This window comes from Siphateles boraxobius, unplaced genomic scaffold, assembly GCF_051911475.1.
Source record: "Siphateles boraxobius isolate OS27281-9 unplaced genomic scaffold, OSU_SipBor_1 7, whole genome shotgun sequence".
NCBI lineage: Eukaryota > Metazoa > Chordata > Actinopteri > Cypriniformes > Leuciscidae > Siphateles > Siphateles boraxobius.
The window spans coordinates 16301722-16322555 of record NW_027509197.1 but is presented as its reverse complement, the minus strand read 5'-3'; the positions used below and the strand labels follow the sequence as shown (position 1 = coordinate 16322555).

The window sequence follows — 20834 nt, the reverse complement described above, 5'->3', positions numbered from 1 at the left end:
TTTCTTTGTAAATTTGTTTTGAATTTATGTATTTGATCAATCATTATTTTCTATTTCCATTTTGCTTCTTCGTTTGCACCATCAGAATATTAAATATTAATTTATAAATATTCAACATAACTACAAGCTAAAACTTCCCTAAGTGTTATTAAATTGCAGATTTCAGAGACAAATGCCATTTGTCTTCATCCTTTCTTTAAGAATCTTATTGAATTAGTTTTTAAGATGTTTGCTGTTACACTATCATTGTTAGGGACATTATTTGTGGATCAATGTTAGTTTGATCCACAAATTATAAATACATACATACAAAAAAAAACAAAAAAGTCCATATCAATTATCCAAATTTATTTGCAAATTTAGAAAACATACAAATGATGTCACAGCTTCTGGTCTTCAGGCACAGGTCATTCTGTCATTACAGATTTTTGACCAAATATGGGTTTTCAGGCCTTCATCTCTGTAATGTCATGATAATGTGAGATAATAACAGATATACGTGTCATGAGCAGCTTCTTAAAACCAAGAAAGTATTAACTTAAAACATTTGAGGAGTCAAGTACATTCTGTTCATACATAGTCAAAACTACAGTGAAAAGGGATTGAGAGGACAATGCTTCATCAGGAATGTAGACTGAAGTATCCATCTTTGACCTATTATTCAGTTCACATCCATCTGATTGAAAAGCCCTTCCTTTCCTCCAGCACCATATCCATTAATTTAGAAAACAAAACTAAGAAGCATGACAGGACAGTTGAAACTCAATTTAGTAAAATTAACCTGGCCAATTGTTTTAATCTTTTTCTTCATAAATATTCATCTCTCTTTTAGCTCTTTCAGACATAAGGACAAACATACATCATGATGAACAATCAGTAATATATATATATATATATATATATATATATATATATATATATATATATATATTTAATCTAGGAAAACAAATGTTAGCTTTACATAAAACGTTAGTATCCACATGCTAAACTGCCAAAAGATTTTGATAGAAGATACTGTTTTCCCTATTTCCACTTTAAACATCTCAGTCTGACCCATAAAAGGCAATGACATGCCACTCAATTCTGCTTTGCTAAGTCTGTTATATATTTCTGAGGCCAGACATTCAAAATAAACATAGATTCTGGGTTACAAGAGGACAAAATGCTGACAATAAAGACAAGAAAGAAAAACAGATCCAAATAGGAAGCAAAGTGGCTTGCTTTGCTTAGTTTAGGACAGTCAGTGCATTCGAAACATTCAAAGAAGTTCAGGTGACATTTTGCACTCAGGTTGTACACATGAATAGTTAACCAACTAAAAATCAATGATGCTTTAATCAAGATTAATACGTGCTGTAAAATGTTAATGTCTACATATTTAAATGCTACAAATGTATGTCAATATTAGTTAATGCATTATCATTTAAGAAGTAAAAAAATAGAAAAATAATATATTTGTGAATTAACATTAACCAAGATTAATAAATGTTGTCAAAAAGTATTCCTTGTTAGCTCATTATACTTAATGCATTAACTAATGTTAACAAATACAACCTGACTGAAAAGTGTTACCAAAGTTCCTCTAGAGATATCAGTCTAGAGAATTGACATCATGATGAAATAATATTCAGTGTTCAGCTGCTTCTGAATAAAGCTGATATGCTCATCTGTTCCTCATCATCATTGGCTTGATCTTGTAATCCTCAGATGTCCCCTGTGTTCTCAGAGAAGCTCTATTGGGTGATTTCACAAAAAGGACAGCAATGCTACGATTGTCAGACTCGAGCGGTTTTGTTTTTGTCTCTCACACATCATGATGAGGTGGCAGGACTGGGCTGATGTCACAGTGACTGAGGTTAGGACGGTCCTCCTATGTGATCTTCAGAGTGCTACCATACGTTTGCTGTACCACCACCTGCACATTGTCAAGGATGAAGTCAAAGGCCATGCTCCATACTGACTCTGAGGACTGCTGCATAAGTCTGAAATGAACAGTTCAAATCATCAGAAAGTCCAATCCATCTACTACACCATTTACAGAATAGTTGGGAGATTTTGCAAAATGCAATAAAATCAAGAATCTGGGATTTGTTAATTCTCCTGAACCATTAAATTCTCATTTAACTTACAAATGTACAAAGTAAATATTTCCAATGGTTTCACTGACCAACTTAATTTGATTTTGTAAATAAAAACAAATTTTGATTTTGATGGCTGCAACACACTCTAAAAAAGTTGGGACAGAGGCATGTTTACCACTGTCACATCACCTTTCCTTTTTTTTTGACACTTTTTAATCGTTTGGGAATTGAGGATATTAATTGTTGTAGTTTTGCAAGTGAAATTTTTACTCAATCTCGCCTGATAAAAGACATCTGCTCAACAGTCCGTGGTCGTCGCTGTATGATTCTCGTTTTCATGATGGGTCATAAATTTTCAAAAAGAGACAGATATGGACTGCAATCAGGGACATCCCTTATATGGTGCAAAGTGTCTAGAAACCACTCAGTTTTAGCATGTGCAGAATTAGGCCTGGCATTGTCTTGCTATCCAGGAAAGATTTCATCTTGACGCCATTAAATGTTTCTGTACAATCCCAATATATGCATCCATGTCAGTGGTACCTTCATACATATGCAAGTTACCCATGCTGTTTGCACTGATGCACCTCTATACCAGGACTGATGTTTGCTTTTTCACCTGTCATTGATGAAAGTCTGGATAGTCCCTTTCGTCTTCGGGACTTAGATGTGATGTCCATTTGTTTCCAAAAATAAGCTGAAACATGGACTCATCTGACCACAGCACACATTTCTACTGTCTTTTAGACCATCTGAGATGAGCCCGGGCCCAGATAACTCGCCGGGATCTCCACATAGAACTGATGAATAGCTTTCTCCTAGCGTAACAGAGATTCAAGTGGCATTTCTTGATTCAGCGTCAGACTGTTTTAAGTGAAAATGGTTTTCCAAAGTACTCCTGAGCACATGTGGCTGTAATAGTTTCTCATGCAATGCTGTCGGAGGGGTCACGCACATTTAAAAGGAGATTCATCGGAGGTCTCCTGGCTTGCACTACACAGACTGAGATTTCTCTGGATTCCCTGAATCTTTTCACAATGTTATGTATGGTAGATTGTAAAAGAGAAATTCTTTGCAATCTTGAATTGAGAAATGTGATATTTGATTCATTTGACAATTCTCTCATGATATTTGGCACAAAGCGGTGAGCCATGGCTCATGACCCATCTATGCTTGCAAAGACTGAGAAGCTCTTTTACTCCCAAATACGATTCCCTCACCGATTACCAATTCACCTGCTCATTGTGGACTGTTTCAAAAGAGTTGGATAATCTAACTTTGATATTTTTTTCCCTTTTATTTTGCCTCTGTTCCAACTTTTTTGTAGTTTATTGCAGCCATCAAAATCAGAATTTGTTTATATTTATAAAATACAATTATGTTGTTCAGTGAAAACATTGGAAACATTTTCTTTGTACTTTTGTCAGTTAAAAAAAGGTTCAAGTGAATTAACAAATAACAGAATCTTGATTTTATTGCATTTTACAAAATGTCCCAACTTTACTGGAAATGGGGTTTGTTCAAAAGTTTGGGGTTGGTAAGAAGTTTCTTATGCTCACCAAAGCTGCATTTAATCAAAAATACAGCAAACATGGAAATAATATTACAATACCGGTAATAATAGTATTACAATTTAAAATAACTTTAGTATATGTTTTAATATGTAATATGTGATGCCAAAGCTGAATGTTCAGCATCATTACTCCAGTATTCAGTGTCACATGATACATATTTTAATATGCTGATTTGCAGCTCGAGAAATAGTTCTTATTATCAATGCTGAAAAAAGTTGTGCTTCTTAATATTTGTGTGTAAACTGTGATGTCTTTTTCAGGATTCCTAGATGAGTACAGTTCAAAAGAACAGCATATATTTGAAATGGGCATTTTTTTGGGGTAAAAAAAATAGATGTCTTTACTGTCACTTCTGATTAATTTAATGCATTAATGTTTAAGAAAAATATGCATTTCTTTAAAAAAATCTCTCTGAACTCAAACATTTGAACGGTAGTGTATATTACTGCTTGTGAGATGTATGATGTATTTATTGCAGGAATCCGTGGTGGAGAATTCAGAACAATACCTCTTCATGTATTTGATGACAAGGTCGAGTTTCTCGAGGTCTTTATCATCCACGAGTTCTGTGCAGTACTTCACCACCTGCAGAATGTCCTCTTCCATTGGTTCTGTGAAGATGCAGAACCACACAATTAAACTAGGTGCACAATGCAAATATAAACTAGCATTTAAAAAAAGTTTTGCTGTTCTACCATACCTGAGATGGTAGTGACCCATTCACGAAGCAGAGTTCTGATATCACTGAATTCATAAGCTCCAGCTAAGGTCGGGACTGGGCGGGGATTTAATTTGGACAGCGTCTCTGGGACATCTATGCTCGGAGAGGACGGGCACTGTACATTTTCAGTCTACCAATGAAAAACATCTACGATAAATCCTTCTTTCCCCCCTCTAGAATTGTAAAAACCTTGAACAAACGCATTTCATGTCAAATGGCTTAAGCATCAATAAACTAAAGTATAAACAGAAAAATATTATAAATAAAAAGAAGAATATTGTAACTGGATTACAGGCTTACTTTGAGGCCTTGATGTTTGAGTGGCAGAGGAATAATTTTGGAGGGGCTGGATTTAGCAGGGCTGTTTCCAGGAAATAGTTTTTTTAGTGGACTTGGACCCTTTTTGGCAGGACTAGCATTTCTCTTTTTGTAGCGGCGCTTTAATTTTCCCACTGCAGGCTGCTTTAGTTGAGGAAATGTTTTTTTTTGTTCCACTACAGAAACGAGAAGGAAAGATTAGAGACACTGTATGGTGTGTGGTAGCGGTTGATTACTTAATGCTAGGAGAGACACGGATATCAAATCTGGATAAGCTGATAATTATTGTCATGTTATATTATAGCTACATTGTTAATAGAAAAGTCAATTATAACACACAAGGACTAAATTTAGGAATCACATTCTAATGTACAATATAAAAGATGAAATCTGTTAAAGAAAAAATGTTAGAATAAGAAAAACATAAGTTCTCATAATAATAGAGAAATGACATCTGGGGTGTTTTTTACATTGTTGCACAATGAACAGCCCAACTTATTGTTTCTCACCAGTGGCACCTTGAGCTTGAGCATTTCCCTTGTTTCGATAAGCAGAGTACAGTTCTTCCTGAAGCTCTCTGGGAAGTGCTGCAAACACATCTGGGTCAACCTGTTAAAAACCTGTTTTAGGATCCCTAAAATACTAGTTTCTGATGGTCAATGTTAACACCATTTTTAACCAAGTTTCCCCCTTGTAGTCGGGATTGTTAATAGCATGTACCTGAGAGAAGTCAGGGAGCTCTAGTATAATGCCTGTTGTACATGGTTGTCCTGGCTGGTTTGGGAGCTGCAGTACAAGGGTGCCAAGTGATGGGGCTGGAGGTGGAGAGGAGGTTCGAGGTGGGGTTGAGAGATGAGATGAGGTGCTTGGCTGCTCCTCTCGGTGTCTCCAGGACTGCTCCACCTGTTTCCTTATGTCTACAGGTAAAGCTTCTAAAACAGACAGGTCCACCTAAAATGAGTGGGGAAACAGGGGCTTACATTTGAAATGTCACCATTCAAAAGTTCGGGTTAAGCAGGATTTTTTTTTTTTAATTAAGGCTGCTTTTATTTTAGTAATCCTGTGAAATAGTTTTACAATTTAAAATAATCGTTTTCTTTTGTAATTTATTTTAATGTATTAATAAGTATTACATAATTATTAAATCATTCCTGTGATGCAAAGCTGAATTTTCAGCATCATTACTCCAGTCTTCACTGTCACATGATCCTTCAGAAATCATTTTAATAATTGTTCTAATAACTGATTTGCTGCTCAAGAAACATTTCTTACAATCATCAATGCTGAAAAAAAGCTGTACTGTTTAATATTTTAGTGGAAACCATGATACATTTTCATTTAGATCATGAGGTGCACTCAAGAACCTAACCTGAGAGGGAGATGGCACCTCAATGCTGATGTTTAGGCATGCCCTAACATGGTTGGGGGTGCGTGGGTGGTGAAATTCTCCTTTACTCGTTCCAGGCATTGGATTTGAGCTGGTGGAGGGTGGTGATGATGGAGTAACTCTCTCCTGATTGGAGGAGAAAGCTCTGGATGAGGAAGGGCTGGTTAAACCATCTAAAATACAAGCAACAAGGAATGTGTGTTAAGAGTCAGACACCAACATAAATCCTATACATCATAACCTAAATCAGGGTTTTTCAAATCCGGCCCTGGAGGGCCACTTTCCAGCACATACTAATCAAACACATATGAGTGAGCATAACTAAGATACAATTAGGTGAGTTTGTTCAGAGTTATATCTAAACTTTGGATTTCAAGAACCCTAATCAAACTGCTCTGACCTTGTGCTAGAGGCTCTTTCCTGGGGCTGTGGGCAGGCTGTCTGGCCTGCAGCAGGTCTTTGATCGAGCGACCACGAGTGGGCCCTTGTCCTGATGGGTCTGCATGTGGTCCCTCCAACTGCTGCACCTGCAGCCCCACTCCCCTCATGTCCTTCACATGCAACTTCATGGCGTGGAATAGCTTAATGGCCTCTGCTGCTATCAGCTGACCATTGTCTGTAGGCTGAGCTAGTAAAACAGACCTGCAATGTGACAGTAATAAGAAACTCCCAAATGTATATCAAATCAGAGCTCAGTTATCAGTCAATATTAGAGATTCTTCAAAATAATTAAATCAGTTTCGGTTGATATTGGATATTTAACTGTGCATTCTAATCTACCCTATTTTAACATTTAACCCTCATCCTTCCCTCGGGTAATTTTGACCTTTTCGAACTTTTGTCACACTTGAACAACGAATACACACACACGCACACACACCAACACAGAATGGACTCGAGGAGTTTTGCGGTTGGAATTTTAAAAAGTAACAAAACCTTCCCTCGCGGGTCAAAATGACCTCCACAGAATTAATGGAATGTGAAGAATTCTTCAGTACACATTGACAAACCTAAAAATGCTCAAAATTCTAACTAAAATTGCCAAAACTTTCCCAAAAAATTATTTTATAATGTCTACATGTGTATCTGAAAGCATTCTGAAAGGAAGTGACTTTAGGACACAGCGGAAAACCACATTTACTCCAAATAGAGCTATAAGGCCATCTATGGACCACTTGCACTGAGCTTTGTGACGCACTTGCATTTGGAAATAGTACGTCTCACTTATTTCTGTTTACTTTCAATGTACTGTAGTCAATGAGTTGAACAAACGTCACCTAAAATGAGTGTCTGCAATAAGATTTAAAAATTTGGCAACTTTTACTGACAAAAGAGATACTCTGATGTTTACTGTGTGCAGAATTTTCCAAACTTATTACAAGATAAGATTTATTTAGACTTATCTTTTAATCAATTGGTAGCCATGAAACATAGTGATAATCTGCATTCTCATGTATGTAGGTGCGCTGAACGCTCTAACCGGAAACTCACGATATGTACTAACTAGAACGCAGAAGTAGTTGTGCATAGTCCATTGGCAAGAGTCACGAAATATCATGTTATATTATTTTTTTTCCACAAGAGGTCGGCAAAGACACCCGATGTAAGATATTTTGAGCTTAATTAAAAGGGTTATGCATGAAATTGTGAATTATTTTGAATTTAATTTGAAAGAATGTGAGATATGTGCTTAAATTACAAGTAGGCCATTTGCCATCTACTAAAGCTCATATGAAGTTAATTTTTAAAAACACTAATAATTAAATTTTCTTAAGCAAAATGCAAAAAACAATTACATTTCATAAACATTACACAATATAAACACTTTACATTACATTTTGTGATGCCTAAATTTACTTGCAGCCTTTACATAGACTGATTTTATTTTTTAGTGCTTTTTTATTCAGTCAAAATTGTATATGATTTTAATATATCCCACAGCATTAAAGTAATTATCATCAGCTTATCGGTATCAGTAGGAATTTTATTTATCAGAGAAATTCTCCCCATTTTCTAAATGCGTGGTACTGTGAATGAATCATCCATGCATATATTGTTTTCTGATCTCATAATTCTTTATCAAAACATCATAACTTGAATCTCTAATAATTTAGTCTGCTTAAACCCACCCTTTTCTTACAATCAATTGCAAGTTCACATTCAAATCCGCCTCTATCCAATTAACAGCAGATTAATTAAACCAAATACCTGCCCTACATTTTTCATTTTTTTTTTGTGTCACTCAAATTTTACGTCACAATACAGAGGAAAAGATTTGTTGCTACTCCTGTTTCATCACAACTTTAAATGTCAGAGTATCACTCCCCATAAACAAATGGCAGTGGTTATTTGATAAGACTAGAAGTGGCAAATCTATCCTGGTGCAAGTCACCTGGCAAAGTTGTCGCATATCCCATGACCACCATATTTGGCTGGCTCTATCGGAGCCCCTGCTTTTCGTACCATGACCTTAAGTGTAATCCGGCGACCTCTAAGCCCCGCCCCCTCCAACCTCTTCTGCACTTCCATAGATAGGTTAGTGAGGAAAGACTCCGCCTCTTCAACCTAGCAGAACATTAGAGGTGATGGAAAACTAATGAGGGTGGTCAACAGATTTAGGACAATTAGCAATGATTGCTGTAACTTGTATACTTCAAAACCTGTGTGAACCGAATGTTGTAGTTCATCTCTGCAGACACAGACTTTCTCTCCTTCTCACTGCGCACAGGCCTGTCATCCAGTCCCCTGCAAAAACGAAAGAGCGTCTGTCCCGTCCGTGGCCCAAACTCCTTTTGCAGTCGAGACATGGACAACTGCTGCAGGTCACCGCAGGTACTCACTCCCAAAGAGGTCAGCTTGGAGTTCATTGAGCGACCCACACCTGCACACAAGCATGCAGAAGCACAGGTCCACATGCACACAAACCGCAATAAATGATACTGTAAAACTCTGTTTTCAGCTTTAAATACAATGCCATTCAAAAGTTTGGGAATCCAGAAGAAAATACATCACAGTTTCAACTAAAATATATTGCAGTACAACTGTTTTCACCATTGACAATAATAAGAAATGTTTCTTGACCACCAAATCAGCACATTAGAATGATTTCTGGAGGATCATGTGACACTGAAGGCTGGAGTAATGGCTGCTGAAAATATGTATTATTACATTTAAATCTTAATTTAAATTGTAATAATATTTCACAATAATAAAATATTATGCAAATGAATGCAGCCCTGGTGAGCATAAGAGACTTTACAAATTTTACAAACACTAAACAGACCCTCTTTTGGACCCTTTGAATGGTAGTGTATGTGTAGGATGCTCTGTTCTCACCAGGCAAACTGGAGACAGGTTGATCCCTGATAAAATCATCTACTTCCTCTGACGTGAGGAAGTACTGTCCATTTGGTTTGGCCTTACGGGTCGCCATCCGAGCAAGAAGGATGTTGGAACCTGATGACATGTATAAGGGAAGTTACAAAAGCTTTCAGAGATAAAACAGCACTAACAACTACATTACAATATGATCACATGGTTATTAAACTTATTCATAGGATAGTTCACCCAAAAATGGCCCTCATGTTGTTCCAAACCTATATTACTTCTGTAGAAGGTGAACTTTAAAGAATATCCTGGCCACTCTCTTCGGTATGAAGCAAGTAAATGAGGACTGGAGCTCTTAAGCTCCAAAACATCTCTTAAGTTTACTGAAGCAATAGAATAGCTTTGTGTGGGTATCAAACCAAACTTGTTGTTCACTTAAAATCTTGACATCAGCTCTTTGACATGTTCACAAGAGTGCATTAGAAAACACAATGCTATTGAATGGCTTTAGAACACTTGTAGAATATAGCTCACAAGTTTTATAATACTTTTACATCAAATTTCACATTCACTGTAAATGCATTGAAAAAGAGCAACCAGTACATTCTTCAAAAAATGTCCTTTTGTGTTCCATGAAAGATAGTAAGTCATACAGGTTTGGAACATCATAAAGGTGAGTAAATAATGACAGAATTTTCATTTTTTCATTTATAAAGTCTCTTACTCATTCCAACTGAGGCAGAGCAACCAGTCTTCTCCTTTATATCTTCACGGATGGCTCGTGCCAGATCATCAGGAGTAACCCCCAGCTCAACCAGAAGAGCCGTGGCGTCCACCAGGGCCTCGTCACAGCTTAGTGCCTCAATGTTATGAGTGTAACTATAAAACAAGCAAGCGTGAAGCAAGAGAAAAATGTTTGTCTTCTGGGTTTAGGAATAACATAGCAATCCAAATAAAATTGTAGCAAACATTATATCTGTTACCTGGCCAGGGTCTCATACAAAGTCAGTGCCACTTCTTTATACGCCTGGAAGTCATACGGGACAGACTGCAGATCAGGACAGAGCTGCTTAGCCCGGCCAAAGAACATGCCGTTCCGCACACCAACCTGCCTGTAAGAGAGGAAAACATCAGAGTAACAGGTACTGCTAGAGGTCAAACTGTATTATGAAAAATGCCATTGACTTTTAAATATATTGTAATCTACAGTTGTTGACCATGGAGGGCATTGGAGTCAAAAATATTAAGAACCACAGGTGAGTTTTGAGTTTCCTGGTTTACCAGCACTCTTTTGTAATGAATTACTCAAAAGTAATTTATTGACTGTTTACTGTCATCTGCCGTCAGACTGTGCCACAACGAGTTGCTATGGCTTGCTTGACTAAAAGACTAGCATTCTAACACCGCAATATTGCTTTTTAACCTTATCTCCACAATTTCTTTCTTCCTGTTGCTATTATTCTGCTTATTATACAAATAAAAATCAAGAAGAGAAGTTTAAATCAGTAGTTCCATATCCATCATTGGAATTACTCCCCTATTTTGCATTTACCCCTGAGGAACTATCTGTACGTACCTATATACGTTGTATTGATTTTATAACTTTACTGTGCTTGAAGTATGCACCTAGCACTAGGAAAATACCTGTATCGGATCAGGACTCAGTATTAGCAGATACTCAATATCAAATGACTCAGATCGGCGGCACAAAAAAAATTAATCGGGACATCCCTGATCTATGTGCTAATTTACTCCTAAATTTTCTAAATGAATAGCAGATATATACATTTAAAATGTTAAAATCTTTAAACCTTTTTTTTTCTGGGAAAATTGAACAAAATAATCAAGGACACATGTTGCAAAAGAAAGTAGCCCGGCAGGTTTACAATAAATACCTGGCCTCATAACTGCAAGAGGCAATCTCTGCCATTGAGAGGGCGGCCAGGTCCAGATCCACACCATTACTGGGACCTTCATCACACTGTGGAGATGGGGTCATCTCAAGGTCATTACCTGTCTTCTCTAAAGCAGAAAGAACAATGGTCACCTTAATTCAAACTTCAAAATAATCTTTAATAAATTAATTCTGATTTCAAGCAAAATTTAACCAACATCTTTCTTCTAAAACCTGGGTTTACCTTTTCTGTACTGTTCCTGTTTCCTCTGGTAGTACTGAAACTCAAGCTGAGGATTTGCACCAGGTCGCTGTGCAACACGGCCTGGACCGCGGTTACTTGTCACTGCAACCGGTTTCCCTGAAGTACAGATTGATCATCAATAAAGCTCAGTTTATCAGTTGCTATCAAATAAGCTGCAATAAGGAACTTGAGCACTTCCCTCTAACTGACTGAAACGTACCTGTGAGATCTGGTCGGTGTCTGATCCCAACGGATACAAAGAAGCAGTCCATATCCACATGAAGAATACAGGACTGACGCACCTGAGGAGCAGCCATTAAGGAACCTGTGCCAAAAAGAAATACAGAAACCTTTTTTTTTTCTTCAAAAATCTGCAACACAAATACAAATGCTCCTCAATAACAAAAACATACACAAACATAAACCACAAAGACAAGCTACCTGAACTGCAATTAGCTTTGAGCTTCTTTAGTTTCTCTTTTCCAGAGAAAACAACTCCTCCTGCTACTCGCTGCCTGCTCTGCAGGGAGTTCACATACTCAGAAAACTCATTACGCCATGTAGAAATATGATGCAGCCTTGAGTGAGAAAAGAACTCTGATATTATTCCAGCCTCAGCTCCCTGGGCCGTTGAACTTCCTGACTGGTTTCTAGAGTTTGCAAGGATGGAAGAGTTAGGGGTCATGTGATAACTGCCATTTAGTTGAACTCTTGTCTGATTGCCCTTCTGAGGGACAGCTGAAGTTCCTGGATTAGATGTTGGTTCTGGATGGAGTTCATTTTGCATACTGTGAGGATCAGGCTTCTTTGCAGGGCTGGCTGTAGATATCAAGGACGTCTGATGGAAATTTGTTTTTGATCCAGCAGAAGAGCAGCTGGGCTCCTCCCTGTCCCAGCATCCAGCCTGTGGGAGGTGGGACTGAAGGGACCCTGTGTCAACAACATGAGGGCGATGTTCTGCAAAAGAAACTAAGTCCTGAAGCTTTAAGGCACCATTCACAGGGTGTACATAACCGTTAGTTAACGAAGTGTCCTGTGAGCTTCTTGGCAAAAGGGCACAGGCATTGTCATCATCATCTCCATCATGAATCCCATTAACTCCGGGCCTATCTGCATCCTCCTCAGAGGTGATGCTATATGAGCCATTTCTGCCAGACAAAATGAGAGTGGACAAGAAGATACCATATTAAATAATTATCTAAATGTGTTTTTTAATGAGGGGTGTAAAAACATGGCCCATGGTCATGAAGCAGTTTTAACTGACCCGCAGGCCAATACAATAAACCGATTACAAATAAATGGGCACACTTAAAATTCTATACTATGTAGTCTAAATAAATGTGAAAAAATAAATAAAACACTTTTTTTTTTTTTTAAATGCTCCAAGTGAATTTAGAAACATGAACATAATATACAGTGTGTAAACCTGATACAAATTTTTTAGATTACATTTAACATTATTACATTTCAGTATTTATACACCTAAAGACTTTAAATGAGTGTTACATGATAAAGGTAATCTAAATGTAAAAATTGGGTGAATGAAGACAATAAATTAAATATCCAATATATATCCAAACACAAACAATATGAAAAATGAATTAAATAATTTGTTGTGGTGCATGCTATTCCTTGGATCTTAAAGCAGCAGAATCTTTTTTCTTCTTTTTTTTTAACTAAGCGCAGCATTTGAAACTCACGTGTGCCAGTTGATCCCTGGCATAAAGCATACTCACAGTTTGACGTCTAACTGGTGATTAGTTCGATCAGTGAAGTCAGCCGTGTGGTTAGGGTGAGTGGATTTGAGAACTTCTTTAGAGAGGGTTTGACTGTGGCTTGGCTTGATACTGTCTGACTGGGGGTAGCTTGGACTGGGTTGTGCTTGAGCTTGTGCACGAACACTGGCAAAGGTCAAGCCTTTCTGCTTCGTATAGAGCTGGTACTGAATGTATGAAAGTTGGCAGCCTGCCTTTATACTACACAAAAAACAAAAATATTAGTATTGCTATAATAATGTGCTTCAATGGCTTGCAAAGTACACAAAAGACACACCTGTCTGTGATCCACTCTGGCCGCACTACTTTTTCTCCTCTGAGCTCTTGTATTTTGCTGTTGGGGAGGTTGGTGGCAATGATATGTGTGGTTTTGGAGCGAGTGTAATAGAGATGGAACTGCCCGCCATGCCGCATCATCAGTCTGCGCAGCTCATCCGCACTGGGAACTGCAAACAAAAAAAACACAATACAAGGTTCTCAAAACGGTAGAGCAGTGGCACAGCACTCCTCCTGACACGTTTAGCTATGGTGCTCAATTGGGAAACATAAGTCCAGCCTGCAAAGTTTCCCAGAAACCATTTCACTTCATATTCCCAAATTATTTTACACATTATTCTAAATCCACAAATCTACAGTTATGCTCAAAAGTTTACATACTCTTTGCAGAATCTGCGAAAATGTTAATAATTTTAACATTATTTTTAACAAATAAGAGGGATCATAAAAATGGCATCTTATTTTTTTATTTAGTGCATAAGACAAAGACAAAAAAAAAAAAGCAGAATTTATAAAAAATTACCCCATTCAAAAGTTTATATACTCTTGATTCTTAATCCTGTGTGTTGTTACCTGGATGATCCACGACTTTTTTTGTTTTTGTTTTGTGATGCTGGTTCTTGAGTCCCTTGTTTGTCCTGAGCAGTTAAACTGCCTATTGTTCTTCAATTACGTCTGATGTTTACATTTACATTTAGCTGACGCTTTTATCCAAAGCGACTTACAATTGCTATGTATGTCAGAGGTCGCACGCCCCTGGAGCAATTAGGGGTTAAGTGTCTTGCTCAGGGACACATTGGTGTCTCACAGTGGATTCGAATCCGGGTCTCTCACACCAAAGGCATGTGTCTTATCCACTGCGCCATCACCACCCCATGTCCTTCGGGTTCTGCAAATTATTCAGTTTTCCAGCATCTTTTGCATATTTGAACCCTTCAGCAGTGACCGTATAATTTTGAGATCCATCTTTTCTCTCTGAGGACAATTGAGGGACTCAAACACAACTATTAAAAAAGGTTCAAACATTCACTGATGCTCCAGAAGGAAACATGATGCATTAAGAGAGCCGGGTGGGTGTGAAAACTTTTGAACAGGATGATTTGGGCATGATGCCCAACTTTTTCTAATTTTTTTAAATATACATTTTTTCATTTAGTACTGCCCTTCAGAAGAAAGAGAAAATACTTACATGTTTCCCAGAAGAAAAATTCAGTACAATTTACCTTGATCTTCAAATTCAAAACGTTTTCACCCCCCGGCTATTAATGCATCGTGTTTCTTTCTGGAGCATCAGTGAATGTTTGAACCTTTTTTAATAGTTGTGTGTGAGTCCCTCAATTGTCCTCAGAGAGAAAAGATGGATCTCAAAATTATACGGTCACTGCTGAAGGGTTCAAATATGCAAAAGATGCTGGAACACTGAAGAATTTGCAGAACCCGAAGGACTTAATTGAAGAACAATAGGCAGTTTAACTGCCTATATATATATATATATATATATATATAGCAGATCTAAATAATAAAAAATATATACTGTATAAATAAAATTCTGTTATTAATTATTAGTATTATTAATAATGATTACAAAAACAAAGTATTTATAATCTTTTTTTTAAAGTATTTCAAAATAATTAATAATAATAAATAATAATGCTTTCATTTTGACATTTGTTATCACATCACATGTGGGAGAAGTCTGACCTGTATATCCATTGACATAGATGGCCACACCGCTGAAGATACAGGAGGACATTCCATCTTTCTGCTTCTCTCTTGGGGCATCCTTCTGAAACTGCTCCTCAAGCTTACAGATTTTTGCAGCCATATAACCGCCCTAAGTAAGAATTTAACAAACACAACTGTAATCTTAACATGAATTTAAAAAATCAACTTGATTTACAAGATCAAGTTATAAGGCAAAGCAGACAGCACTCACTGACCACACACATTTAAACAGTAAAAAAACAAAAACATTTCTAACCACTGGAAAAAATAAAAAGACCGCAATATAGACACACACACACAAAGGAAAACGTGCAGCGTCTGGCTGACAAGCGTTTGATTACGCCTCAGACATTCAATGAGACTGGAGGTGCAAGTCTGCCCTGCTGGCACGGCGACTCTCTGTCTCCATGGCAACGGATGGAACGCTGGGATTCAGGAGTTGAATCTGAACCAATAAACAGACTCACACACACACACAATAATACTCCACAATACTCACTCACTCGCTCCACCTGTACTGATAGGAAATTCCCCCGAACCTAATTAATACAACCTGAGATATGAAAACACACAAGGTATGAAGGTACTGACTGTTCTGTGCTTAAAAACTTAAAAACCTGTAAGAAAACAATTGTGATACTGTACATGCACTGGCAAGATTCACTTTTACAAAATAAACATGGGACCCAGGGTCTGCTATTGCGGCTGTAAATGACTAAATCACTAACTAAAAATCAACAGTTACACCCTTTTGGGTCTCAAATTTGGTGGCAAAACACTATGGTTGCCATATTAGAGGGACATATTGTGAATGTAATGTTAGCAGTGAAGACAGACGATCTTGGAGTTGTTTATCCTAGTGCGGTTCTGCCAATGCCTAAGGAACATCAGGATGCTGAAGCCTATCAAATCTCTTGCAGGGCTCGGACTGTGGCGGCAGAGCAGAGGTGCTGGTCACCAGTGAGGAAAATTGAGATTACTCACTGGTGTAATACAAATGAAAACCTGTCTAGACTCCAGCAGGAGCACACACATACACACACCAGCGCTCACATGAGGGGAAACGTCTGGTAGGAATGCAGTCGACGGTTATGTGGAAATCAAAGAAGTTGAAATAACAGTAAAAATAATACTTTACAGTGATTCTTGATATCAATAACACACATTAGATAACAAAGAACAACAGACTCTTACCCTTCCTCCCCACCCATCATCTTCACTGGCTTTCTTTCTCCATCCATCTCGACTCATACTGAGGGACCTGAAACAAAACGATTCAAAAGAATGAGTCAAAAACTAAAAGTGTGAGCGATGGAAAATTAACATAAAAATGAGGACACAAGTATGCACATCTGTTCTCTTCATCACACTTGCATTTGTTTACAGACTCAAAGAAAGGAAACGAGCTACAGTAAATAAAAAAGTGCTACCTCTTTAATTAGCAGGTGTGTAAAGAGTGACTTCTTTAATAAAGAAAATTAATGCATCTGAAATCTTGAGCGCTGAATAAGACAAGTCAACTTTAATGGCACATGAAAGCAGCTTTACAAAAGTAATTATGTTTTTGTTTATAATCATAACTTCTTGCTTTATCGTCACATTTAGCCAATTGGAGCTTGGCAATAATATAGTTTACATTTGGCTACAATACAAACAATCAAGTAGTTGAGATTTGCAAAGTGAAGTTAAGCATATTCCTCTTAATTCCAACTCTTTTCATCTAACATAAAATTTAAATAATTGTATGCATTCAACAGACACATTTATACACAAGTGACTTACAGATATCAATCAAGTTTGAATTCACTGTATTTAATGCACTGCATTGAATTCAGGTAAATTCTTATATTTTGTAGATGCATATCTGAACTTTGAAAACAGTGAGGTCAAAGGTGAACGGAAAACACATGATCAGCATTTTACTCCAAGTACTGCACACCTTACCAAAACAGAGGTCATCTGCACATCTGTTCCAGTCATTTACTTTTATTCTTGACAAATGAATGTATAAGAGCATTAATTCATTGTCTCCTTGATCATTTTTGCCTCTGATACAATCTTTTTCATTGAATGTTGTAGTGAAGAGTAACAGAATGAAAAACATCTTCAGTAAGTTTTTACTTAAAAGTTTTTAATGTTATTTACAGCCACATGCTTGATTATTTGTTTATTTAGCATATTTAGTATTTGTGATGTGACACATGACACATTTTAAACCACTACTAGGTGATTCTGGATTGAACTTAAGTTCAGACAATCGGCCCAAAAACATTTACTTAACATCTGATTCATTTATCAAAAATTACACAAGAAATATGCCTTCACTAGGCCATGAAATGCACTACTACAGAAGGCAGTTGATTATGTTTTAGAAGCCATAAAATTTACCAACAGTTAATGCCAATGAAAATAACAGTACAAATAAATGAATAAATAAATAAATCATCATAAAATGATTACTGCTGAAAACACATTAGGTCTTATCTGGTCTCAAAGCATGTGTTCAGTTGATTAGCCAGCTGGTCTTACTGCCTGACTAGATGAAAAGCTAAAACCAAACTAGTTTAGTCATTTAAAAAAAAAAAAATTCATCAAGGGATGTGTTTGAAGGCTTAAATGGTTGACAAATGGAAAGATTCACGTTTAGTGAACTGTCAATCAACAAGCAACATTATATTATATATCACAGCTATATACGGCCTTTTTACTTTTTATTACCGACAGTTACAAAACCAGAGGTGATAGCTCCCTAACACGAATTGTACTCCATTGCGGGTTTATTTGTAGCTTTAACGTTAGTTGAACACATCAGTCATCACATGGGACATGTCTGGCCATGTAAAAGACCACTGAACTGTCTCGGGCTGGAAGGAAAAAAAAACTTTGCAGTACATTTGGGATGGAGAAATACGATACAGAAGATAAGTTAGTGGGGCAACTGATAGAGACAGTGATCAGACACGTAGGAGAATAAAAAGGCAAGTGACATTTCGTGCATAATAAACTGGATTGCCATCAGCGTTTTGAACAATGTAGCAGAAGTTCAACAGACACCAGATCGATTAGTTCAATACAGAATAACACAACTGTCGTCACTCTGCGTGTGATATATGCGGTTTCTTTTTAAAAAGAAACCTCTGAAAACTGAAATTGTTGCTCACCAATTCTCCCCCTTCTTTACAGATGTGTTTTGTTCAAACCAAAGCGCTTTTGTTTCCGCTCTTGGGTTGCGTCCTCCACCCCCTTTGCGTCAATTGTGAAAGATTACTAACAGAGACTTCACGCATTCTGGACTCTGTCCATATCAACATGCTCCCGTGACTGCACGATTCACCCCTTTTACCATTCACTCGTATCTCTCCATTGCTAGCCGCTTGCTCTGCCAGATTCTCTGCTTGTTTTCGCTTAAGACCCTCCTCCTCCTCAGACGGGGTCGCACAGTGACAGCGTTAGCTCTTGTCTGTATCTCACAGCACCATCAAGCGGTCCGTTTGTCACCCTACACTTGACGCAGAGTTTAGCTTTTGAATTTTAATCACGTTCTGATGACGTCGCTCCGAAATGTTCCAATGACTAAGCTTGGCTCATGTATATTAATTAGGCAATGACGTTGTCGCCAGGAATTTTCCAATGGCGAAGGCCTGCGCTGGCTCTGAATATTAAGAAGAGAGCCTTCGCTTTTAGCAGGATTTATGATTCACGAATTCGCAATTGGTATTGTTGAATTTAACATGCCATAGTGATCGAGCTCAATGACAAGATTTCAAGGAGGATGTGAGGTGGCCGTTTTTACACGCCAAAGCTCAACCAAAATGTTCTGAGAATAGATTTTCGTTGATGCTAGTCTGAAAACTGTATGCTTGTCTGCCACATAACAGTTACTGGTTGGTGTCCCAAGGTAACCTGTGGAGCTCAGACAGAGAGGCTGCCTCATGAAACATCTGTTTATAGCTCTTAGAATTTATGGCAAAATATATTACAATAGAGGTAACATGACATGCTTTGTTGTGCATTATTAATTAAATTTGTACACATCTAATGGCAAGCCGTTTTAGCAAACCCTTTTGTCTTGCCCAATAAACAGGTGGTTTGACAGAATCAAGCATAATAGTACTATCTATTTTTGCCATATGACAAAAATGATAAGAGTGGTATGTACACTGTAAAAAAGTTATGAGGGATTGTCAAGTTTTTTTTCTTTTCAATTACGCATGAAGTGTATTTACTTCGTAATTTTACTTAAGATCCTTACTTTTTTTAAGTTAAAGATCCCCTGTGGTGAAAACAAAACATTAAAAGTTTTGTGTGGTGTTTTTAATATGCTTTAAGACAAATCATGTGCAAATTCATAAGTCAACACCATTGCTGGGTAGGCTATTTTGCCCTTAAAACTGCAGTGAAACAAAGACAGTCTCAAAAACGTGGTTTGAAATCGCTGGTGTTTCTGACATTGCAAACTACCTTTTAAACAATCACATCAATGTGCTGGCGGCCTTTAGAGTCTTAACTGTTCTCTCAGTCTCAAGAGAAGACAGGTTATCCCTGTATATTTTTCTGTTGATATGAGAAATCAGGCACATTTAGCAAAATAGCTGGTGAATTATATTACAATGTTATGAAGAACAATAGGCCTATGCCTTACTCCACTGACGTTCTCAGTTGTTCAAAGCGTTTCTAAGGATGATGATTTTTAGAACGCTTTTTAGAACGCAGCTGCCTGACTCTGAGATGGAGAACGGGAATATGGTTTGTGTAACATTAGAAACACATTATTAGCTGTTTGTTTACATAGTTTAGCCTTATCATAGCCTTAGCCTTAAAGGCTTATCATATTAATTGACGTTATGTAACAAGACATTTTGATACATCAACTTTTAGACAAGCCTTTATGAGTGAGTGGAGGCGGGGCTCATTTGCATATTTATGAGTCTGTGTATACTAAATAAGGCAAGGGTGAAGAGTTACATTCAAGCTATTTTAAGGCATGAATAAATTTTTTCACAGGAAAAAATCAAAGATGAGTTACAATGGGACTTTAATTCAACTGATCACATTTTACAGTGAATATGACAGCTTTTGCTAATTGACCGATTGTTTCTAAATGATGCACACTGTTTAGGTAAACAATTGTATGGAAGCCCAATTCTGCCTTATAAGAAGAATAAATCTTGCTTTGGTAAATAATATTTATGATATAAAAAAAGTCGACATAATGTGATAAACAGGCATAAACTTTTTTTTATCAAATAATTTAATCTTTTATGTCATAATTATGTATTTTTATCTAATAATAATAAAAATTTTCCTCCATGTCTTTTTTGCCATAATTGTGAATTTTTGTCTGATAATTTCTACTTATCAAAATTTCAAACTTTTGTCATAATTTTGACTTTTTATATCATAAGTATGATTTACTAAATCATGAAAATGGGCTTTTAGTTGTTTAATAATAAATTATGTCCTTATAGGCTATAATTCATGACATTTCCACCATCAAACTGAAACGTCTTGC

At 37.0% G+C, this 20834-nt stretch overlaps 1 protein-coding gene across 1 annotated transcript; it reads right to left on the bottom strand.

Moving 5' to 3' along the window:
* Positions 1–1732: 1732 nt before the first annotated feature.
* rev1 (REV1 DNA directed polymerase) lies at positions 1733–18747 on the bottom strand. The gene is made up of 22 exons (XM_077216581.1): positions 18484–18747; positions 16517–16583; positions 15299–15431; positions 13599–13767; positions 13283–13522; positions 11988–12694; positions 11767–11871; positions 11547–11663; positions 11304–11430; positions 10392–10520; positions 10133–10287; positions 9418–9537; positions 8742–8962; positions 8474–8646; positions 6482–6723; positions 6064–6254; positions 5415–5645; positions 5204–5303; positions 4677–4870; positions 4356–4506; positions 4164–4266; positions 1733–1982 (listed from the first exon to the last, which is right to left on the bottom strand). Exons 2-22 carry the CDS (start codon positions 16571–16573, stop codon positions 1871–1873), a joined length of 3777 nt encoding a protein of 1258 aa, XP_077072696.1. The 5' UTR covers positions 16574–16583; positions 18484–18747; the 3' UTR covers positions 1733–1870.
* Between the last annotated feature and the right edge of the window lie 2087 nt (positions 18748–20834).

Coding starts and splice junctions, on each gene's coding strand:
- rev1 (XM_077216581.1), bottom strand. CDS start 16,573: ATGAGTCGAGATGGATGGAGAAAGAAAGCCAGTGAAGATGATGGGTGG. Junction 8,963..9,417: donor ACCTGTCTCCAGTTTGCCTG/GTGAGAACAGAG, acceptor GCTTGTGTGCAG/GTGTGGGTCGCTCAATGAAC. Junction 6,724..8,473: donor ATATGCGACAACTTTGCCAG/GTGACTTGCACC, acceptor GTCACATTGCAG/GTCTGTTTTACTAGCTCAGC.